A 26,052-nucleotide genomic window follows, 5' to 3' on the forward strand; every position below is an offset into this window, starting at 1 on the left:
GAAATACTATTTGGAATGGTTAATTATTTTGGCAAATATACGTTTGTCAAAATATTGCTCTATGACGTACTGACAAACTTGATTGATATCAATAGTTAACTATTATTTCCATGACATTACGCAGACCAAACAGATGTTAAATGGTCCAGTTGCATTCGTTAATTAAGAGACGTGTAAAGAAGAGCTTGTTTTTTAAAATAATATATATTTGTACTTTCTTTGTTAGTTTTGTTTTCTGTCGCACATATTAATCTCAAGAAATAATATGTATTTCAAATGATTTATAGAAAATTTAATTATAGAAAATAAAGTAAGATAATTACCTTTCAACGTCTTTCAACAATTTCCAATAAATATTATCCCCTACACCTTGACATAACCTCAACTCTTACTACAGTCATCACTAGACTACTAGACTACAGATACTTATACAAAATAATAATTGTCTACCTCAATAACAACATACCAAATTAAAATGAAAATTTATTTTCCTTCTAAACAAGTTGATAACAATGCAACATACTTCTTAAAATCTTTTAGTCCATTTTAATCTATATTATGTTCAATTCTCATAACAAACGCGGTCTAGTCGTCAACAAATTAATTCGTCGAATCGCAAAGTTTAAAGTATCGTCGATCGCTGCGATATATCCAAGAAAACCGCTCTAGTCGAGATCGAGCAGCTCGATCGTCTTATATCCCGGACGGGGGCACGCGTCAATTTCAGATAATATCTCGTTAATTAGGGGTGGTTGGCGGACCCGTTAGCTGACTTATCGGCGACGTTTCGTTATTATCCGTAATTCCGTTCGCGCCGCGGCGCATCATTCAATTAAGACCCTTTAATTGCAAGCGTGCCTGCGAGCAAGCCCGCGGCTGCGGACGGATGTCGGTGCGAGCCGGAGGAGGATGGTGAACGAAGGGGGAACGCCGTTGGATGCAGGGAGAGACAGAGAGGATGAGAAGGTCCTTTAATTCCAGGAGGAGCGCGCGTGACTGTCGTTCCTTTGTGCTAATGGAACAGAGAAATTCGCGGGACCGTGGCGCGGCGGCCGTCTTCGGGCGCAGAGGCGTCTTTCATCCCCCGTTTGAAAAAGGAGCAGGCGGTAGAAGCGTCGCGAGGGGCGGGCCGGAGACGGTGGCCGGGTTAACGGATGGCAAGAAATGAAAACGGAGAGTCAAAGATAAATAACGAACGGGGAGAAAGAATCAAACGACGACGGCGACGGCGACGGCGACGACGACGACGACGACGATAGAAAACGAAGAGCAACCCGGGAACGCAAAGGAGGACGAGGGATATAGAGCGAACGTTTAAAGACAGACGTCTAGGGGGATGGCTAGGGACGCGAAAGAGTTCAGTAATTCTGCGCAACGTCGCATAAATGCAGGCCGGACGGACCGGGGGTCGACCGGGATCGAAGATGCTCCGGCTAGACGCGATATGCGGCATGGAAGTCGCGAGTCTCGTTTGTCACGGGACGACCTGCATCAGCGGAATATTCTGGAACACGGTGGATCGGCGGGTTTAGTTCGGATTCGTCTTGCAAACCATGTACGGCCAAGGACATATATGCAGGATGTCTAAAAAATTATTCAAAATCAGTTTCTGCGGTAATCTGAAGCAACTTTTTCATTGGCGAAAATTTAAGCTGCGGTTTCGTTTACGAGTTTTTAAAGAAAACCAATGACCAATGAGAGACGAGATACATATCCGCTCATTGGTCACTGTTTTTCGTCCATAACTCTTAAACGAAGCCTCGTCTCTCATTGGCCATTTCGTAAATAACCTTAAACCACGCAACTTTCGCATTAAAAAATTTACTGCCCGATGCATATTTTAGACGTTGCAGGTGGCGGCGCAAGTTGCGTGGACCACCCTCCTGTACATTGTTTTCAATTTATGACAAAAATTCTCGCAACAGAGGGTTGAACTGCGAACGGGAACACCTGTCGACCCTGCGTCACGAAAGTCGAGTGTCTCTCCCGCCGAAGTAGGATCCGGCACCCTCTAATTAATTGCAACTTCGTTCGAAAAACTTCGAACTACGGGCGGCACCCCATGGGATTTCCGAATGGCAGTGGCAGAGAGGTCTGGCGGCGTAATAAGGCACACGAGTGACAGACGGCGTGGTAGGGACGTTTATTACGTCATAATGATCCGGACTTCCGGGTTCTCGAGTGAATGTAAGTGACGGGGGTGTGCGAGAGCCGGTTGTGCGTGCAGCATTACGGCGGTGGTTGAGCGTGAATGGTCAATATAAATCAGGCTTTGTGATATTGCGTCGACGCTGACGCCGTTCCTGAAAACCGGGCGAACGTGGCTGCGCCTTTGTTGCGCACGAAAACCGCGAATTAGAGTGGCAATCTTCGGCATTAGGCGAAACTGTAACTGCCCTCTTTCTCCCTCTCTCGCCCTCTCTCTCTCTCTCTCTCTGTCTGTCTGTCGTCTCTCTCTTTTCTCTTCTTTCCTCTCCTTTTTCTCTCTTTCTCTTTTCTTTCTCTCCCTTTCTTCATTTCTCGTCTAATTATATTGTTTTCAATTTATGACAAAAATTCTCGCAACAGAGGATTAAACTGCGAACTTAAGGGTTAATCTGTCAACTCCAACAGTCTGATTAATCTACGAACGGCACACAGTATTAAATCGTTAATACTATAATCAAATCGCGGATCCTTGTACGAAATGCGAATTTTACAAGACTCTTGCAAAGAAACAGAAATTTAACCTTTTATCTGTGTACGTCGTGTATACGCGTAATAAGGAAATGGTAATTTTACGTGTTAGAATAAAAATACTTCTCCTACGATTTATCTCAAAATGCTTATGGTAACGTGTTCATAAATTCCACACACTTTAGGCTAATTCTAGAAGAATTATCATAAAGACTACAGTTAGTGGAATCGATAAAACGCGTAAGAAAATTTATCTTCGAAATATATCGACGCAGCTAAGTGGTTAAATAAAAGTCAGACGTTCCATTTAATAACATCGATAAGTTGGACACAGCGTGACAATATTACATTCTTCGTTATTAAATTCTTGTAGACGATGCCCTTGCTAATGATCTTCGTCGTGCTTGTTCCAGCTGGGTTTCTTCACGTACTACACAGTGGCGATGGGAGAAGTGAATCCGTCGGGTCCGGTACCAATCGATAGTGTCTTCATTTACAGGCCGGACAAACGTCTCGAGCTCTGGAGGTTCGCGTTCTATATGTTCCTTCATGCCGGGTGAGTACCAACCTGTTCGACCTACCATAAATTGACAACTTCTGTGTTCGTTGATCTGTTATAAAAATAAACCATTAAACAGCTCAGAGAAAAATGTATCAATTTTATAAGCATGGTACAGTTACAGAAGTTATGGGGAAAGATGAAATACAATATTAATAATTAACGCAGTAAAGGTTAAGAACGATCAAGAGAAAAGATAGAACACAGTGTTGATAACTAATAGAATAAGAATTAAGAAAAATGAAAAGAGAAGATCAAATATAATGTTCCGAATTAATAGATTACAAATTACCTTGTTTGTGTCGAGAAATACTATTATTTTATTCTCATTATTTTCTTCTCTTATTTTATTGAAATATTCAAAGAAAAATCAATGCAGCAACAAAAGCATTAATTTATGCAGTTTTATATATCGTACATTATAAATAGCGAAATCAAGATATAATTAACGGAACAACTATTGATTATGTTTACCCAAAGGTAGAAATATTATCAAACCCTTTATTAATTGACCAATTTCGAAATTATGAGACTGAATTTATCAATTTCTAGTCATTTTATCGCAGCTATTAAAATTCTTCGTGCATTAATTTTCTTTCACGAACTTGGATCAACTTTAATCGAACTTAATGTCAATGATTAATAATTGAAACCATCATCTCCAACATTCATATTTAATTAATCAAACGGAACTTTCGCAGTCATCGATTTTAAAATGTATATTTATTAAAAGTATAGGCAATTTTGTTTGAAAAACAACGAAAAATGATACAATAGAATTAATGAAAAATACGAACGAAACGAGCGGCCATTTTGTCGGAACGCTACGTGTAACTTGCTATTAAAACGTATTTCATTTCATTGTACCGTTCCAATCGTCCGCGTTCATCAGCAATCGTAATGCAAACATTAGCTGGCGCGTATTTAAATAATTTGAACAAAAAGCAATTAATATTAATTTGGAATCGCGACGCGGCGTGCCTCGGGAAACGCGGAACGCGATGATGTATGTGGAATTATTTATGGGCACAATCGGCGACGGAGTTCTGTTTTTACAAGCTTCATAAGCTGCCCCATTATTTTTTCAAATGTTATATATATATACATATAAATATGTTAAAAATTTATAAAAAAATATATATATATATTCAAATACATACATGCATGCCATGTATAATGTAAATAATCGCGGCGCGATGAATTTTCGAATACGTGGAAATTGAAATTTATGAACGATTTATCGGCGAGTCGCCGCATATAAATCCCAATTTGGAATGTTTAAAACGTCGATTACTGTTCTTTAACGACGACGTTTTTACGCGTTATTATACCCGGTTATTGAAACGTTGTTCGATGTTTCATTCGATACTCGGACGTGCCCGTTTTATTTTAGCTCGCGATTAATCCGTCGTACGGATCCAAGCGGAGCGCCTCTTAAACTTAAGCGTCGGTGACAGATTTTCAAGCATCTGGTTAAACAATTCATTGTTGTTCGAAAGAAACGGAATTGTTTCACTTTTACCGAAATGCTTTGGTGTCGCTGAGTTCCCTGCTTGAAAATAAATGAATCGAAGATTCCGGATTTTTGAGAATTTAACCTGGCGTTTGAGTTGTTTTTGATCGGTGCTTTGGATGTTTAAAGTTTCTTGTTTGTGAAAAGTGAAGGGATGGTTGAGATTATATATAGGACAAGCAATTATTTTTAATGATAGTTTTAAAGTGATTCGTGGACATGTTTAGACTGATTTTTAGAAGGTTATTGAAACGAAGAAGAAAAATGGCGGATGTTAGCAGACTATACATATTATATAGTCTTTGCGCGGTGAGAAGAAGGGGAATATGTGAACACGAGAAGGTTTTCTTGTCACGGGAGGACTATATTTGCATGCTTTGTGATAGTAGACAGTATAATGCAGTATGTAAAAATACAGTTTAATATACAAAATTGAGCCGCCCAGTGCACACGTCGATTAACTCCACTTTTTGAAAAATCTTAAATTTAAGTGTCAAAGCACTTGGTATAGTCATAACTTTTTATATTTATAATAACTTTCCTGAATAATAAAGATTAACACCATTAAACGGCAAAATTTTTTTTTTCTTTTTTTTCTTTTTAGCTATTCTTTCTTGTTAATTTTATACATTAAATAATATTAATTTTATACATTAAATTATACGTTAAATGAAAGCTATATCTGTATTTATTCATTCTACATTATATATGTGAATCTATGTTATAACAGGAATTTTAAAAATCAATGTACATCATTTCATCGCGTTTCTCGACTTTTTGTTTTATGGAGTTAGTCGATGTGTGCACTGAACGGCTCAATTATAGTCCAATATACGACAATGGAGATCAATACATGAAATGATAGTCTAATTTGTAAAAATATAGTTTAATACATTAAAACATAGCTCAATGTGTAAAAATATAGTCTAATATATGAAACTATAGTCCAATATATAAAAATATAGTTCAATATATAAAATCATAATCTAATACTTAAAAACATCCCAGTATACAGAAATATAATTTAAAATCGACAAAATTACATTTTGTTCTTGAATGTCATAAAAACGTAGCCACCTTATGAATAAATAAATTACCGCCGCTACGCACATCGTAATCTTGCTCCACAATCCACCGAATTTTGAGAATAACTATGATATTCGGACGCGCCGAATACTCTGCCATCCAATCAAAGTTATCAACTATCCGAAGCTACATCCTCCGTGGCGTTTTCCCCAGCAGATATAAATCTGGACAGACCCTCGAGCAAACGGAACAGCACCCTACGGTAATAACAGCGATCACTATAAATCCGTAATACAGCTAAATAAATTTCAGCAGCCCTCAGCGTCTTCTCGCAAGAAAAATGGCTGGAGGGTGGTGGGGGAAGAAGAGGCAACGCGGTGATAAAACAATAGACAGGAGAGAAAAAGTTCGGCGAGACGGTTCCTTGCGAAAAATAGCCAATGGCGCGGGGGCGCGCACGGGCAGGGAGAGCGGCGGAAGGAAACATATTTTCCGGCATGGGACCAGGGCGCGTGCCAGCACATTTACGTAATTCTGTTCGACCGGCGGAACGACGGTTGAATTCGATTCGATTCGATTCGATTCGCTGGGAGATTGCAACGTGATTCGCGCGAGAGAGCCGCCGAAAGCGAAATTAGCGTCAAGGATTAACGCGGCAGTTGCATCGAGTGCATTCGCGCGGCCAATCGAGGAAAAGTGGTCGCCGAAATGTGCAATCTGTCACGTGTGCCCATTTTTTCGCGGCGCGCGCCACGAATTTTAAGCGGGCCACTTCCTTTCGGACGCCATTTTTGTTGGCGGCCGGCTCGTTATCTTACCGGTTAATTCGTGATAATCATGATTCTCGCGTGTTTAAGAATATTTTTAGGAATTTGGATTTTAGGTTTTTAAATGGAATTTTTAAATTTCTGATATTGATTTTTAATACTGAAGGCTGATACTGGTTTTTAACTTTATGAAGATTTCTATTGTGCAATTTACAAATGTTCAATGAGCTCTGGATGGATTCTTGACAGAGACAGTAAATAATATTTAAAGAGTACAGATTACCAGTACATTAAAAATTGAATGGTGTTGATCAGCAAACAGTAAAAATTGAATAATAAGAATTACCAGGGTAATACAAATTGAATAGCAAATATTAGCTGACAATAAAAATTAAGTAACAGAAAATAGTGACTGATAAAAATTGAAGAATTCAAATTGAATAATAAAATTTACCAAACATTGAAAATCTTATGATACAAATCTAAAGAAATAGAAATTATTGAACAAATAAATCGAGTAGCCAGAATTACCAAAAAGGTAAAAAGTGTGTAGCGAAAATTTCCAAACAATAAAAATTGTACAATGGAAATTACTGAATAATAAAAACTGAATAGCAAAAGTGACCAAAATAGTAGAAAATGAATAGTACAAATTAACAATGAATAAATATTGAATAATAATAATAACCAACAAATAAAAATCCCGTAGCATACGTGCTAAATATTAAAAATGCCGCGTACAATTACTTGCGATTACGTTGTGTGGAATATTGGTGGTACCTACTTCTACCGAGCATGAAAAGCGGGGAATAATTCGCGAATCTTCCGCAACAGGAAAATTGCTGTGCTGATAAAGCTTCGCGGTGGTTGTAAAGCGCGTCGGTCTGGATAAAAAACAGTTTTTTCATTCCGCGGCGGAAGTTCAGTGTGAAAAGGGTGAAATCATCCCTTAAAAATTTTCGCGTTTTCACCGTTCCCGGGGATGCAACTTTGTAAACGCGAGAGCTAAAGCGTCGCGAACAAAAATTACTCTCTCTCGCTCTCTCTCTCTCTCTCTCTCTCTCTCTCGCAGTTCTCGCCACATTTTCATAAGAAAAACTCTCGGCGATGCTTAATTTAAAAATATCTCGTCTCGTTGCGAAAGCAAACCCTGCCTACATAACCTATCAAACGAATCACATTACGCATTCTTTTATCAGGCCATTGTCAGTCTATAGATATAATAAAAAATAAATATAAAGAAAGAAATTTGCAATTTTAATTGCTCAGCATTTGTTGACAAAACTGTGAATGCTATTTATTAACGAGTGTAATGTTATTTAATGCAGATTTAAGTTAATTTTATCAAGGTGAGATAAAAAGTCTGTTGGTGATTATTAGAAAAATACAAGAAATGTTTTATCAAGATAGTTGCGAATTATGGAATCTTGTTCATTATAGTCTTCGCTAGGCTCCGCTCGCGTGGACGCCATTTTCTTCAACCTCCTTGCGCACGCATTTTATGCAAGTTCACTTAGAGTTGCTAGATTATCTACTTCTATGGTTGTAGGCTTCTCTATTTCTACCTTCGCGGGTTTCCTTAAATCTTCTTTGCAACACTGTCATACTCGAACCCCGTATTGCAAAAATGGAGCATAACCCGGGAACTGAAATTTCTCGAAAAATCTACAACGAAGTCGCACGGGCTGCGATCAGAATATTATGTTAACGAACGACAGCAAGAACCGATATTTATCGTCATTGTTAATAATGTAGCTCCGCGCATCAGTGACACCAACTGAAAATTAATGGATTTCGAACTAGAACAATCCACGAGCTATTAAATCGTTGTCAATAATTGTACGCCGATATAACATTGCTTAAAATCGAACTGGCATTTAAATGAATTACGAGAAAAATAATAATAGTAAACGCTACAAAATGACTTAAAAACGCATTAACTTTGCCTTTCAAAATATTGTAAATACAGTGAATAGTTTTACCGTAGACTAAGGTTAAGAAAAATTAGGTAACATCGACTATAAAATTATTTAAAATTAAATTACCAATGCCTCTTAAAAATTTCGCAAGTTGTAAATATAACTTATTAATATTAAATATAATATAATATAATAATAACGATAATGATATAAAATATTATAATATTAAATATAATATTATATAAATCATTGTCGATAATTTCTCTGCAAATTAAGATCATGGCTCCCTATATCAGCGAGGCCGCAACGAAGTTACTTAAGCTAAAATCGATCGTATTTTTTCAATTTTTTGCAATTAAACTAAACGAACATTCATAAAGTATAGAAGAGCCGTGAAGAGTCGCGATCTCATCTCTTTCCGATCCGGTCTTTTCTCCGTCCGCCCAACCTTTTTCTCTTTTCCCGTGGACGACGATGCCGTCGGAGGAGCGTTGCGCGCGCGGGGCGGTGGGGGAGGGGGAGGGGGAGGGGTGGGGTGTAGCACGGCCGGAGAACGATAGAACGAGGCCGGTAGAGAGAAGTTTTCAGCAGCGAAGCTCTCTAAATTATTCATGGAAACGCCAGATAAGGCGACCATTTTCCCTACGTGCGTATGGAAACGGTGATAAGAGTGACCCGACGTTTTCCCATAGACCGTGGGCGGCGCGCCTTCCCCTTTCTTCTTTCCCTTTGTTCCATCCCCCCCGCCGCGGCGTCCCGTCGTTCACTCCCGATCCTTTTCCGGCGTTATCAGTCTTCCGTGAAAGTAGTTTTCTTGTTGCCGAAAGGATGCTGTAGCAACGCCGGTTATTAATGCGACCAGCCGTATTCCTTTTTACGCGATCGATCGATTTTCGAACTCTTTAACCTTCCGTCGAACCTCTTCTTCATCACCGTGCAGAGATTCGACACTGTTTTCTCAGCCTCGATATTGATTTGTAAAGTAAAATAGACATATTGTCATCGAATGTGTAACGTAATTAGTATCTATTTTTCATGAATAATTGTTTCACATCGTTATTATGTATGTTCCATATTATAAAATAGAGTTTAATATATATATATAATATTATAAATTTTATCTGATGCAAGCCCAGCGGAACATGATTTGAAAAATAAAGTTAATTAATATTATATTATATACTATATCATAGTATAATTGTAAAGTATAATATGTTACGTTTTAAATATTATTATTATATTGTACATAATTTTACATAATTATTATATCCTACTGTGTCTATATTATATTATATACATCGTGAAGTATAATATATAAGTATATGTAGTGTTAAGTACATAAGTAAATATGAATATAAATATTATTATTTACATTGCAGACTACAATATATAACTAAATTATAACATATAACTAAGTGCAATTACATCGAATAAAACGCGGCGAAATTATTAGCAAGGATTCTGGTAGATAGGTGGCTCGCAGAGGGTTGGAGGACTTGAAGAATTGGCAAGTGACGCGCGTACGTGTAAGTACGGGGTCAGGTTCACAAACATCAAAAAGGACACGTTGCGTTGGCTTCGAAGTCGTCGGAAAGTGCAGCCGATCGAGGAACGCCCGAATAAAGGCGTAGTTTCAGCAAGTTGACTCGAACGTTCCGCAGACGCGGGTAAGGCTGTCAGCCGTTCTAACTACTTTCCAGTTGTTAATTACACCCCGAAAACTTCGTACTTATCGCCGAACCGTGGGACCAGTTTGTCGAGCCTGATGTCTCAGCGTTTCGCTGGTCCAATAACGAACGAACCGATCCCGTTCTTCTCTCCGCGATCGGTTAATCACCCCGCTTTTCAATCTGTCCGACGGCGACGCGACGTTTAGCCTGAATCCTCGAACGCGTCGCCGCCTTTCATTGTCCAACAGCAACTGTACCGGTATTCCTATTGTAAGACGTTGCCGGCCGTGCGTAATTACAGATGCATTCGTTTCGGTGGAACTTTGATTGGTGTGTCGTTCGCGCGGATAGCATTGTGAAGGAAACCTTGGAATGATCGTCCCCGCGATTCTTTGTTCGCTACCGAGTCGATTGTCTGGCCGTATCCTCGTTTTATATTTTGCGTCTATGCAATACAACTTTGTTCGGTGTATCGTTGTGCAGTTGGCACTGCGATGACAAGTTTTAAAAGTTCATTCGTTTGGATCATTATTAGCTTTTCAATTCATCGTCTTTCGATGTCTTCATTTGACGTTCCGTTTCAAAAAATGCTACTTTGTTCGGTATATCATTGTGCAGTTGGCACTGCGATGATAATTTTGAAGGGCTCATTCATTTGGATCTTTGTTAGCTCTTCAATTTATTATCTTTCGATGTGTTCATTGGATATCCTGTTTTCGAAAATGCAACTTTGTTTAGTGCAATTTTGTGCAGTTTACACTGCAGAGAATACATTGAAAGGTTCACTTGGTCTCTTCTTTGTTGGCTTGCAAGATGATCATCATTCGAGGTCTTCATTTGACGTTCTGTTTCCATAAATGCAACTTTGTTCAGTATATCATCGTGCAGTTGGCACTGCGGTGATAATTTTAAAGGGTTCATTCGTTTAGATCTATGTTAGCTCATCAATTTATCATCTTTCGATGTGTTCATTCGATATTCTGTTTTCGAAAATGCAACTTTGTTTAGTGCAATATTGTGTAATTGACCCTGCGGAGATATCGTTGATGAGTTCGACGATAGGTTGACGATTTCATCCTTGCTGGCTTACAAGGTGAACCTCTTTAGCTGTTTTCATTTAACATTCTGTATCCAAATATGTATGCAACTTTGTTTAATGTATTATTGCGCAGTTAACTCGAATGACAGCAACGATTAATCTAAATTTAGAACAATAACGAATCTATCTGTAATATTCGCTCGAAAATTGCAAAAACGTGACGAGTTTATTAACAACACTCTATTTAAAAATTCAACAATAATAAACCTACGTACTACACTGTAGTTATAACTGCATCAACGATCAGTCTATTTGCGATATTCAGTCGACAATTGTAACATTGTGATCCGACGATTATCAACCCGTTCGTTTAAAACGGCAACAATGTTGAATCATTTATCAATGCGACGAATCTATCAGTTACTTTCAGTTCATAAATACGATATGAATGAGTCTGTTGGGTATTTTCAATTAAAAATGCAACAAGGTTGAATCTATTACGGCACTTCAATATTATAGCAATAAAGTTGGATCCATTAGTAATCACCAATCTCAAATTGCAACGAAGTTCAATTTATCACTCGTGTCGCATCAATCTAGACGATTTCATGGTCTCTCGCTCAAATAACAAGTTCGCGTTATTTAAACCCCGATCTAAATGTTACACTAATATTAAGATGACAATTATTCAAACTTCGATTCAAAAGTTGCACTAATATTAAGACAACGATTATTCAAACTTCGATCTAAACGTTACGCTAATATTAAGACAATGATTATTCAAACTTCGATCTAAGAGTTACATTAATATTAAGACGGCGGTTATTTAAACTTCGATCTAAAAATTGCACTAATATTAAGACGAGAATTATTTAAACTGAGTTCTAAACGTTACAATAATATTAAGACAGCGATTATGCAAACTTCGATTTAAAAGTTGCACTAATGTTAAAACGGCGATCATTCAAACTTCGATCTAAACGTTACACTAATATTAAAACGACGATTAATTAAACTTCGGTCTAAAATTTACACTAATATTAAGACGACGATTATTCGAACTTCCGTCTAAAGCTCACACTAATATTAAGATGACGAATTACAATATCAAGCCACCATTACAAACCATCTAAACAAACTAAACTAAAAAACCGTGATGAAAAGCCAAGCTAAGAAACGATGATAATAAACAACCACTAGGTGGTCCAACAGTCGTGTCAGTCAGGTGAAATGTTTTCTCCCAAGACTTTCACGCTATCTATCAGCCGCGTGCTTGCTATCATCTCACTTTCAGTCTCGACGGCCGGCACCATTTCAAATTGATATCGAATCGAGCATCGGCGAAATTTCCGCGGGACAAGTTCGCTTTCACGAAAAACGCGGTGAAAGTCAGGTGAAAACGAAATCCCGGTCTCCGCGTTGCGGCGCTCCGATGCCCCATAAATTCCGACGGATCCCCCCCCATAAACAGATCAGGATCTGTCTATTTCCCGACGGCGTGCTATCCTATTGTGTCTGCATGCCGTTCGCTTATAAAAATGCAATCGTCCCACGGGACGCGACGGGTTCGAGACGGAGGCGGTCCCAGACGAGTCACCCCGGAAGAATTGATTCCGTTGTAGCCGAGATCTCGCGACGCCGTTGCTTCCGGCATAAAGGAAAATCGAAATGGCGGCGACCCGCGCTCGATTTAAATAACGGCGTCCATCTTACCGGGCCTGCCCGGATGCGCGCCATTTTATGCATGCTCGACGACCGGGACCATTACGCCGGCCGACTCGTCTAATGTCGTATAAATGCAGAAAAGAAGCCGTCGGCCTTGATACGGCACGCGCGCCGCGCGGAACTTCTGCATTTTGCATGGGGGATGATCCGAGTCGATGGACAGCCGCCCGAGGAATTAGAGGGCGGCTGCAATAAGACGAGCAGCGGTGCTTCGATAGTTTTACCGATTTTACCGATGACTCGTGGAATATACCATTCGATTGATAATTATAATTTCGTTTTTGAAACTACCGTACGGTTTTACAATGTAAATTTGTTATGATTGAATTTTAAATAAGACCTACCGTGATGAATTTCGTCCCTATCTAAAATCAATTTATTCGAATTTTTGTTAAAAATGTGTCACAATTTCTACATACTTATTAAAAATCTACTAAAATCTTAACCTTTATTAGAATCTATTATAATGACAAATATGTAATACAATATATAAGAATTATTTTCGAAGCAATCAGCGATCTGGAAAACCGCAGACCTCTAGAGATACACGTTGTCGCCTGTCGACGCCAAGAGCCGTCATCGGTCCTCCGCGGCCCCCGCGCTCGTCGTGAGAATGCCGCAGCTCGAGAAAAATCGAGACAATCGCGGTAATTGCGGGAAGCGAACGCGGAACACCGTCGGATCGGACAATGGTATCGCAGCGTTCGCGAAAATAGGGAGTCCGAAAAGAAGTTTCCGTGCCACGTCCGCGAACAGGAACGCGAATCGAGGACCGTGTGCGGGCGGTGAAATAGCCGAGGAACGTTCCTGGCGCACAGAATTAGCGAGACCAATGATCGGTCGCAAGGTTGCACGGAATTAGGATCTCCGATTGGTCTGTCGTTTCTCATCCCGCGACCTCGTTCTGATCTTCTTCGTAAACTTCCTCCTCTCGTTGCCCCTTTTCGCAACTCCGTCGTGACGCGTCGGTGTTCTTTGTTTGATTTTTAACTTGCTTTTTGTTAATTTAATAATTTCCTAATAATTGTAATTCAATCATTCTTTGTCAATTTAATAATTTTCTAATAATTGTAATTCAATCATTCTTTGTCAATTTAATAATTTTCTAATAATTGTAATTTAATCATTATTTGTCAATTTAATAATTTTCTAATAGTTGCAATTTAATAATTTTCTAAAGAAAACCTAAAATAAAATTATATTTGACCAACGAAACTACTTTAAAGTATTCGATTTAGTATGTTTTACAAGGAAAACCAAGAAACCGGTTTGGTTTGACATCAACAAAGTTATTATGATTTAATTCCACAATTAATGTTTAATATTTCAAGCGGAAAGACAGGAAGCGACATTTGCATGAACAATACTACTCTAGTAAAGACGATCAATAAAGTATGATATATCTCCTATATTAAAAGAAAAAAACTCACAAAATTGCTCTAGTATATTTGACGAAGAAAACAAACATTGTGACTGTGGGATAATTTAAAAAGAAAATGAACAAAATGGCTCTATTGTATTTTCCAAATAACTCAACAAAGTGGCTGAAGTGCAATTTACACAGAGAGCCAACTAAGCAGTTCTAACATATTTTGCAAAGAAAATCAACAAAGTGGTTCTAGTACATTTGATGAAGAAAATGAACACTCTCATTGTAGCATATTTTAAAAAGAAAATCAACAAAGTAGCTGCAATTAATTTTACAAAGAACACCAACAAAGTATTTCTATTATATTTTCGAAGTAACTCAACAAAGTATTTACGTTGCATACCACACAAAAAGTCGACCAAGTAATTCCAATATATTTCGCAAAGAAAACCAACAAAGTGACTATAATAAATTTCGCACAGAAGTAACTAAAACAATAATATCTGTAGTATATCTCGCAAAAGAATCCTGTGAAAAAATTCATCGCCGAAGATATGGTTATGGTATACCAACATCTCTGTGAATTAGCCTGAAGGCAAGTTTCCAGATCGTTGCACTACATCAAATTTCTTCGAATGAAACTCCACATGCCACGGATCGGCTTCGTATCAACCGTGTATAAACAAATTGGAATTGTCAGTGTAAATCCCCGTGGTTCGCATAGCGGAGCCCCGCGCGTTAAAAGCTCGACACAGAGTACACACGCGAAAAAAAACAACAACCGAGAACTAAGCAACGCGGAGGGAAAAATTTCGGAAAGTTCCGCGTTTCGAGATACTTTTGACAGCGGGAAGTCGACGGGCCGCGCGCGGCCCCGCGGCCCCGCGGCCCGTGTGCGCGCGTGCCTTCCGGAAGAAAGCACCGGTTGAAAGGCTGAAAGGCAACGGGCGAGAGGAACTATTTCCGTTTCCATTAGTTCGGATTACAGGCCGAAATGTTTAACGCAATTCGAGAGTTGTTCGAAAATTGTTTTCGAAACGTTTCACGGTTCCGCGGCGCGTGTTCCGCTGCTCCGGTGAACTTGGATTTGCCTTGCAACGTGCCTCGAATGGACGGAATTGTTTACGGCACACAATCCGGGGCGGATCTCCCGCCGGCGGAAGCCGCTTTTGATCTTTTTGTTTGCGATAACACCTTCGGCTACACTCCCCACGCCACATGGAATAATTAATTCGATTTAATTTGGCCCGCTCGGACAGCGTTTGATCGAGCCACGGCACCGAAATTACATGGCCGAACGAGAAATTCCGAATCCAGCCGTGCGTTTCGGACCGCCGCGCCGTCGCGTATTTATGCGTTCTTCGGGGATCGTACTCGCCATTACAGGGCTCACCGACCCAGAGTTATGCGAAACTACGCGTAGAATGCTGGTGTGGATTTTGGTAAATAAGTGGCAATTTTGTGGCTACGTAATTCGATAAGGTGTTAGTAGACTCGTAATATCTGGATCAATATTGTACATGTTTATAGAAGTATTCTCTTTTGATAGTATGAAGTCAAGTCTTTTTAATCAAGTTCTCCGTTTTTATTTCAATATGATTTTTCTATCTTGTTTAATAAATTTGTGAAAGGTATACACATTAGATTAAACATATACATTTATGTTTGTTATATATAATTTTGTAAAATTTATAATTTTAGTATATCACGTAACTTTATAAAACGTTTTTGAAATTATATTATATTATCTTAAATAATTAGTGGAAAATAATTTGAACATCGTATTTGAAAAAGTTAAAACGATGCGCTCAACGGTCTCAAAGAATAGTCCTTAACAACGTTAAACAAAAACCAATAAATTTCATAAAAGAACGTATTATTATACATGCAAATGTGTCCTTATTAGAATCATTCAATTAATATTAACACAAATCCTGATGTTTGAACATTATAATAGAAATCCAGAAATATTTAGGTAATAATTATTCTTGAATAAGTAAAATAAGAATTATAATAAGAATTCCTCTCCCTTTTTCTTTGCTGAGAATCGGGGCACAGTGATCAGATGGTTCCGAGACATATTTTTGCATAAAATGCGATAAAACGTGGATAAAAAGCGGCTCGAGAGTTGGCCAGACATTTTTCGCATTAATAACCAGAAAACGTTTGATAACGGTTCGAAAGGGAGAGAGTAACCGGCCAGGGGTTTACTGATAAGGGATACTCGATGGCGTACCGCGAACATACTCCTCCGCCTTTTTATGTTACTGCGAAATTATGCGAAATGGATAGACATTCTTGTCGCTCCTCTTATCAAGGAGCTTCGAAGCTGCTCCAATAAAATAATCCGTTGCAACCGTTTTCTCGATCGAAAATTATTTAAATATTCCTTCCAAAAATGTATACAAAACATCAAATTCAAAAATATATTCTAAATATCAGATTCAAAAATATGTACAAGATATTACATTCAGAAATATATTCTAAATATCAGATTCTAAAATATATACAAAATGTCAGATTCAAAAATATATACAAGATGTCAAATTCAGAAATATATTCTAAATATCAGATTTAAAAGTATATGCAAAAAATCAAATTCTCAAACTATTCTCAATTATATTATACAATATCGAAGGTCGTCAAGCAATGTAGACGCTTACTATTATATATTATTATAATCAAATCTCTCAAATGATTTTCCAGAACCACGAACAATCTCCAATGGTTGCAAACAATTTTCATCGATCTCAAACAGTCCAGGATAGCCACAAACAATTTTGAATGGTTTCAAATGATTCTCCATAGCTACAAACAATCTTCAATGGCTTTCAAATAATTTTTATTGATCTCAAACATTCCATAATAGTCACAAACATTTTTCAATGTTCTCAAACGATTCTCCAAAACCTCATACACCCTTCAATGTCTACAAACACTTTCCATCGATCTCAAACAGTCCCTGATATCCACAGACAAGTTTCAATGGTTCCAAATGATTCTCCATAGCTTCAACAATCTTTAAATAATTTTTATTGATCAGAAACAATCCACAATAGTCACAAACAATTTTCAATACTCTTAAACGATTTACTGGAAGCTCAAACAATTTACTAGAAGCTCAAACAATTTTCAAGGACCTCAAATAATTTTGATCGTTCTCAAACAATCTACAATAATCACAAACAATTTTCATTGATCTCAAACAATCCACAATGGTCGCAAACGATTTTCAATGCCCTAAAAACGATTCACAATAGCCACGAACAACTTCGAATGGTCTCAAACGACCCACAACACGCTCAAACAGCGTCCAACAGCTACCAAACGATACCGAATGACTTCATTAGAGGCAAGGTATCTGGTTCCGTCTGTCTTATCATTTCTACCGCGACGTCTTCCGCGTCCTCGAAACGGAAGTGTCTCTGGACCGGCGCCGGTTTTTGCATGGATCCATTCCGTGAATTACACACTCCCGCGAATCGATCGCATTTGCAAATTGTCCCCCGAACGGGTACCCACCAGTCTTCAGACGTCTCCGCCGGATCTCTTCCGCGCGCGAACCGAAATATTCATGGCGCCGGGTAAACTTTATTCCTGTCCTTCCTTATTTTCCCATTCGTTTACGCACTTCAATCCTAATCCCGCTTTATGGCCCAAGGAAATTGCACCCGCTGGGCGCTTACGCGGATATTACAGAAGAATTTCAATATGAATTCAATCGTTCCGGTTTACTTTAACTGTTCTTTGTTGGTTTAGCTTAGTAGATTTTATCTTATCCCATAAGATTGTTGTTAAAAGCCTTGAGGACGGAAGGAAGTTGGTGACAATCGAGTGTTCTGACGCGTTACTGTGTCGAATTTTTTTATTTATTGCTGGGAACTGTGGGGGTGAATTGATGTTACAGAATTATTTCTGAATTTTTGGATAGCTTGGATAATTAAAATTCCATGCACGAAAGTCGAATGGCATGGTGTTTTACTTTCTTTATTATGGTAGGATACCGCGATTTTCTGTTTATTGCAATAATGCGTTAATGTTTTTCTAGATGATAGTTCGAGTGTTGAAATAAAAAGTTCAATTGACGAATTAGAATTTCCTCAGATTTTCAGCAGCTTTCTATAATTAAAATTTCAAGAAAGAAGTAGTAATCCGACGACGTTTTATGTTTATCGTAAACTGTTGCGGATGTTTCAATGGATAATAATTGTATTCTCATTGTAAAGGAACTACAATTTCAATTCCTTATAAGAACTTGTTACAACTTAAACAGATATTAAAAATTTACTGCTATTAGATTTAATTGTATTATATACACACTTGATATATAATAAATAGTTCCGAAATCCTTCCAGATTTTTCGAAACCTAATGCGATGAGAATTCCACTTAATTATATGATAACAACTAGTCATTGGAGTTATTGTAATAGTAACGAATTATTATTGCAACTGATACATAATGATTTATAATAACTGACGAGCTATAATCGTTAATCATTGATCGGATCACGTTTTGCCCAATTATTATAAATTAGTTACAATAACTAACGGGTCACGATCATTAATCATTAACCCTCGCATTTCGCTAACGGGGTCTGTAGAGGCCTTCCCGTTTTATCGGCAGTGACGTAGCTGCGTGCGTTCCTAATGGAATAGGGGTGAACAGGGGAATAGTGATATAAAATGTTTCCTTTGGTAAGAAAAAATACTCAGACAAATTTAAATCACAACTGAATATTTTTAATGTAACCTTAAAGTAGTTTTAAACGTGCACACGAACGAACGAACGAAGTAATTAACTTTCTTCGTACTATGGGGTAAAAAGGTTTCACCATGGGCCAATGAGAGCCTGGCACAGAAGCAATAAAATTAGACATTAAACTAATGGATAAAGAATGAATCATTATTGAACTTTTAACGTATTCGTCTGTTTATAAATAAGAGCACAAAATAAGAACAGTCACTTTTAGATAGTTATATTTAATTATATTTTTTGAGGTTAAGGAACCTTCAGTTGAGAAATAATAGAGAAGTATTAGATTCGTTTTAGATTATGTCACTATGCAGTTTGTTGACGCATTTTCATCTGTTCTCAAACACGACACAGTTTGCCCTAAATAATGTGTTTATCATTAATAGATGAATTTAATCGTTTTTCAGTCATTTTACATTATTCTTGATAAAAATATAAACATTTATAAATACCCTGAATACGCAGACAAAAATTACCAATCAAACTTTGACTAAATGACTTATTTGTCAAACTTAATTCATCAATTTCAACTTTCGTTAATTTTCCAAACGAAAATATTATTATACATTCAACAGATATAATTACCATTATGCTGATAAATCAATTTAAACTACAATTTTATATTCACTTTGTGTTTTAATTTTGTAAATAAATATTCAATAAAATTCTACCCCGAAGCTCGCCACGCGTCAATCATCCCCCTCCCTAATTTCTTTGATCGCGTTCGGACCTCGAGTAAACTTCAGTCGATTGTTTCGCCGGGACCGTAAAAAGAATCGTTTATGCGAGGGGAAACGGTTCACTCTCGCGGTTAATAATTGTTCGTTTCCGGTGAGAATTGAAGGGGGGGAGCGATATCGACAGCTTTCCCCGGGGCAGCGGCTCCTCCGCGGAGAAAAAGCTGCGGCGAGGACGGAATTCCAGAAACCTAGGGGGCCGCGCTGCGCCGCACCGCGCCGGCTCGGCTGACATGCAAGCTGAGTCGCTCGAGCAAAACGTGAGCCTATTAAGCGCACAATTTGCATCCTCGACGAGTCTGAGCACCGTCGCGTCTAGTTGCGATGCGGTCGACGCACCGAACACGCTCCGGAGATCGCCGTTTTCTCGAAGGCATCGGGCATCGGGACGCCCGTGAACTCCCCTTCCCTCTCGCCCCCCCCCCCCCCCTCCCCAACCGGCAGTCGCTATTTTCCCGTTTCGAAGCCTGCGTCTGATCGCGAAAACGCCCGAGTTTTCGCCGCCTTTTTTTTTTTTTCTTTCTCCCCCTCCCTCTGGAATTTATCGCGATCTTCCCGGACGTCCATTTCTCACGCGGTGAAAAATAGGGTCTGTCGGTAATTAGAAAACGTTCCATATCTTCGCGGATCCGTAAAATTCGACGACCGGTTTAGTTAAAACTGTTCAAATCCGGTTTTAGACGATGGGATTACTACATCAAAAATCCATTGATCGTTTAGTTAGGAAATGCGATGCGTTTGTGGAAAATAGGAGGAAAGCATTCACGTTTCTTAAAATCGTATTTCTTGTATAATAAAGTTATACGGGAAAATGAAAGAATATAATTTATATTTGTGCTCATTGTAATTGTCTCGGAACATTTGTGTATAGACAATAATTATATTTGTTCTGTATTCAGAATTCTTAATAAGGAATAGTTTTTTTTTATTTGAATAAGAAGATATTTAGAAATTTAAAGGATAGATAGAAACAATTACTTTTTGTTCATACGGATCTAAATATTATTTGAAACAGTGAAACTTTTATTCCTCATTTATGAATGGAATTGCTACTGTCACTTATTAATTATCATTTAACTGATTATTATTAACTATACAATTATTTGATAATTATATGATAATTCACAATTAATGTAATCCAATTACTTAGTATCTTGTAATTGCACTTCTATTGAATTACAAATTACATTGTAACTTCATTGAAAACGGATCAATTATGCCTACTAATTAAAATTAATTCGTAATATAAAGACGATCTGAATTATAGATCACATTGTAATCATAATTCTTTGAACAATTCGATTGTAATGCTGCATGCTGTAATTTTACAGACGTATACATACTTGTCTGTCTAACATATATCTGTCGTTAATCTAATAATACTAATCCAAAAATACTGACGATATTATACGAAATGTTCAGTTTTTCTTTTTTTCAAAAAACCCCACTAATCGTCGATGATCAATTTCTAAGGTACGATCATGTACTTAGGATCTATATTGGTATAATCTATAATATCTATAATACATGGACCGTTTATTTTGAGAGTGGTGTAAGCCCATTTTTGAAAAAAATGAGACATCACGAAATTCATACTTAATGTAAATTTTTTATGTATAACTAGTCCGTGTTTAAGTTTTTTAAAAATTCCCATGTTTTGTACAATTTAAAATTGGTCGGTAAATGAAATTGCATAATCGTCGATTATGAAAGTGGTGTAAGTCCAATTGACAGAGGTAGGTGGCTTAGCAGATGGTTGCCGACCAGTAGACTGTTATTTTACATTTGTTTTATATCACGTGTCATATTACGTGTCAACATGATAAATTCACTTTACATGAAATGAACCGAGAGAATTTCGTTTCAACAAAAGATTTTCAAAATGCAATTAAAAAACAGATAAGAAAAAACACTAATGGAGAACAGGTAAATTGGTTGCAAATATGTTGGATGAGGTTTCTCGCTTTGTCAAGGACAAAGATTTTAAAACTACAAATTTATTACCTACACGTCCTGGAAGACCGCTAAAATCTGAAAAAATTGCCCTAGCGCCTTTGTACAAAGATGCCAGGCCTATTACTTATGAAAAATGTAAAGACATCAAACAGTTATTACCTTATATACCTCCGGTGCATCATGCATATTTCGAAACACTGCCACATGCAGAACGTAAGTAAATACTATGAATACCTTGTAATTTTAACAATATAGTTAGCGTCTAAAATTAAAAATACCACTTCCATTTTATGTCGTGTCATTATTTGTAAACAAAATTGGATCAATATTGGTATTTTAAGTGATATTTGATTTTTCAAAATTGAAATTAAACGATTTTTACAATTGTCTAATTTTAAATGTGGTGTAAGTTCATTTGCAGCCCGTAAGTATACATCAGTTTAGTAAAATATGTCTAAAACAAATTTACATAATCAAATTACATATTGATAAAACAGTAGAAACATTGCCAGACTTCATATAATTTACCTAAATTTTTTAATTAACAGATATGTTAACCTTTAATTTTCTCGAAACAAGAGAAAACGGACTTGCGCCACTATCAAAATAAACGGTCCATATAATCTATATTTGTTCCGTGAAAAACATCTTCGAAGGTACGTCGTGTTCTAATCTGAAATTTCACAGCGATTATAGATAGCTAAAGCCGCAAGCTCTCAGGTGTGATATTTGATTTTTCTGCGCGAGAACGCAGAAAAATATCGCTCTCGAGACACCGTTTAGTTGTCCTCTGGTCTTGTTTTCGCTCGAAACGAACGCCACGAACGAGCGTCAAAGAGCAGGCGCGATTAGGCCAACGTGAAATCGCGTCCCGCTGGAATTCCAACGGTTCTCCTTGGACGCGTTCCGCGGCACGGAAAAAGGAAAAACGCGTGGAAAAGCGAGGACAGTCGGCGGGGAAGCTTCCGAACGCCGGCATATCGGAGGTTGCCGATCGAGTTGTCAGCCAGACCGCGGATTTTTATGCAAAATAAAAACCGTTCTCATAAACTGAGATCTACAGAAGCTACGTGGACGACACTGTGTTCGTTTAACCATTTCATCGAGTTAAAAATAATGTGGTGGTGTTTTGAAATTTTCCAAATATTTTTGCTGTTTTATATTCGATTTGGTCGTTTTTGTTAGAAATGCGTGGTTATTGGTAAATAATGATCTGTAATAGGGATTAATAGGCATCTTCTTGGCAAAACGAATGATTTTTGTTGGACTGTTTGCATTGATGATTGACTTAAAAAATTGTGAGATCGAAGCGAGATTTGTATAAGGGAGTTTGTTTCTTTGTTCGTCGAGAATTGGACAATGGAAAATTCGTGGAGCTTTGTTGAAATTGGCAGTTTTTGGATGGTTTAATATGCAGGTGGTATAAAAATTGTTTAGGATAACGTAAAATTGTATAGGAATCGACTCTTCATCATTAAAAATGAAAAATAGGCATTAGATCGTTGAAATACTACATAATAGTTGGATATTCTTTGATGAATTCGCTAAAATTGTGATTTTGTGGGCGATTCAATAGACCCGGTGGTTTGAAAATTGTTAGACTAATGGAAAATTGTGTGAGAAACAGTCTTATATCATTGAAACTGGAAAAATGATCATTTATTAGCTTAAACATCACACAATTATTAGAAACTCTCTAAAAATATTAGACAAACAGAGAAGTTTTTGAAACAATGAATACAAAACTCATTTAAAAATTATTGGAAATAAATAAAATTGTATAAAAAGCAGTTTCATGTTGTCAAAAATAGAAAAACGATCATTTACTGGTCTAAATATCGTAGAATTGTCATAAATTCCCTAAAATCTTGGCAAAAAGATGACTTTTGAAACACGATTACAGAGTTCGGTTTAAAAATGGTCCAAATGAAGTAAAATCATACAGAAACCAGTTCTCTATCATCAAAAACATGAAAATACTCATCCATTACGAAGTTTTACAGTACTTCGCTATAAAATGACTTTTGCGTCGATTCGGTGAACAACTAAGATCCGGCACTATCAAATTCCGTTCCGAATTCCCTGTCTCTCGCATTCCACCCGTTAACTTCCGCCTCGAAGTCAGAAAATTCACGATTTCCTCGCGAAATCTTCGCGCAATTTCGCAGGTTCTTCGAGCCGCCACTAACCCATTGTCGCGCTCCCCCAGGTTCCCATGCAGAAACAGTTGATTAATCACGGTGACAGTCACTTTTTACGAGCCTGTTCCACGCAGCGATTTTTATTACAAAATGAAATAATAGTAGAAATTCACTGCAAAGTTTAATCAACTGGTAAAAAGATTATTCGAGGTTAAACGTGATTCTTGGTATAGTATCTGGCAAGACTTGCCTTGCAGCTAATTCGAGAATTTGACTTCGTCGGACAAAGTCTGTAAAATATAATAAACTTCCATTATATTATGTTATATATATATAACAATAAGTGTTATATATATTTTATATAATATATATATATATATATATATATATATATATATATATATATATATATATACCGTTACAAGTTTACGGACAGTATTATACGATTTCATATTTATAATGTAAAATATTATTATATTATACGACATTATTATTTCATTGCTTCCGTCCTCTTTATAATTATCTCGCGTTGGCCTACTTTAATCGTACGTTAATTTGCCGAAAAATAATAAGCGAAGGTATATAATTTATGCGAGATTTTCGGGTGTCCGAGCCCGGCGGCAGTGCGGCGCGCACAAATCACGTGGCAACGCGGTCGGAAGATAAAAGGGAAAAGTAGCGAGTCGAAAGAACGATGCCAGTGACCACTCCCGAGTTCCTCCGGCGAGAATTCGGCTATCGCGACCGGCCGGAATTCAAGCAATTATGAATTTTATCTCGCCAACGGCCCGGGAAACTATCCTCGCGGAAGCGAAGACGATCGCGACCGCCGCGGCACGCTTATCTGTCGCGCTCGACGGCGCGGAAACCCTCCGCGTGCTAAGATTCCTTTCACGCGTCCACTTTTCTATCGTTCCGCGTTTCCGCTCCGCTCTCTGTGCTTTCCCGCCGATGCGGAATGCGTTTTCGGAGCCGCGAGATCCGATGCTCCAACGCCGTCTGGAAAATACGAGTTTTCTGTTTCATCCCGAGATAATGGCGTTTCGTGGTTTATTTATCTGGCGTGGGATTGGAAGCAATTATCTAGGTGTTCTGGGTGCGACAAAATGGCCGCAGTACAGAGAGATGGGCATGTTTTGTTCGAATTAGAAATTACGTTTTATTCGTGGAATTTAGTCGAAATATTATTCGAGAAATTTATTCAGAGGGATATATTCGACAAAATTCCGAGGGATATATTTGAGACATTTATTAGAAAAATATATTCGAAAAATGTAGTTTCATTCAAAGAGAAATTACTCGACATTAATTACAGCTTTAAAGCTTGAATTAAATTTATACTAAACAAAATTTTAATAGTTTTTACAGTGATTGAACTGGAAATCAATATTTTATATTATATATTAATATTCATAATATAAATATGAATCAATAGTATCAATTATATATTAAATTTGAAAATGAAAGTTTGAATTGAATGAATATTAAACAGATTTAATCGTCCTTGCTGTGTCTTTAGATGTTGTGAATGATATGAAAGTAAAAGTTACATTCTGCAAAATACAGATGTACGTTGAACAATTGTTTACAACTCCAAACATGGCGGAGGTAGAAAATTGACATAGAAATTATTATCGATAACGAAAAATGTTTAATCTGTATAAAAGTATACATTAAACTCTATTTAATCAGCATAAAAATCACTTCGATGTTATTTTTAATCGATCATTTAAGGCAATATGAACATAAAAATTAAAATCCATGAGAATTGAAGTTAAACCGAGAGAAAATATAAATCTATTAAATCAACATAAAAGTCATGACATCGTCATTACAGTACCGTCTCGAAGAAAAAAGTGGCAGTAACTGTAAGTCGTCTGCCGGAAAATTTCGATATCAGTTTGTTCTAAAGAAAGAAAGAAGCGAAAAACAAGAGAAGAAGGAATGCTAAACAATTCGTGGAACAATTCTTTTTTCCAACGACCGCAAGAAGAATTCAGCTCAGAAATGACTCTGCCGCGGTATGCTATGGTGTATAATGCACGACGACGATAATTAGGAGTAGTAAAGATTCGCTGACTAATCATAAGAACATTATAATTTCTGTTGGTAATTAGATCCGGGAGTTCAGATAAACCGACTGAGAATGGAACGTAATGGAAAACTTTCAGTCACGCAACCGCGCGATGTATAGATATACG

General features: G+C 37.5%; 1 protein-coding gene across 1 annotated transcript in view; it reads left to right on the top strand.

Annotated features, from left to right (window-relative positions):
* Nucleotides 1–26,052, top strand: part of Stet (stem cell tumor) — a 229,357-nt gene that overhangs the window by 179,719 nt on the left and 23,586 nt on the right. Inside the window, exon 3 of the mRNA XM_078185641.1 lies at nt 3,090–3,232. Within this exon, the coding sequence (XP_078041767.1) occupies nt 3,090–3,232 (143 nt within the window). The remainder of the gene's footprint in view (nt 1–3,089; nt 3,233–26,052) is intronic.

Source organism: Augochlora pura, chromosome 7, assembly GCF_028453695.1.
Source record: "Augochlora pura isolate Apur16 chromosome 7, APUR_v2.2.1, whole genome shotgun sequence".
Classification (NCBI taxonomy): Eukaryota; Metazoa; Arthropoda; class Insecta; order Hymenoptera; family Halictidae; genus Augochlora; species Augochlora pura.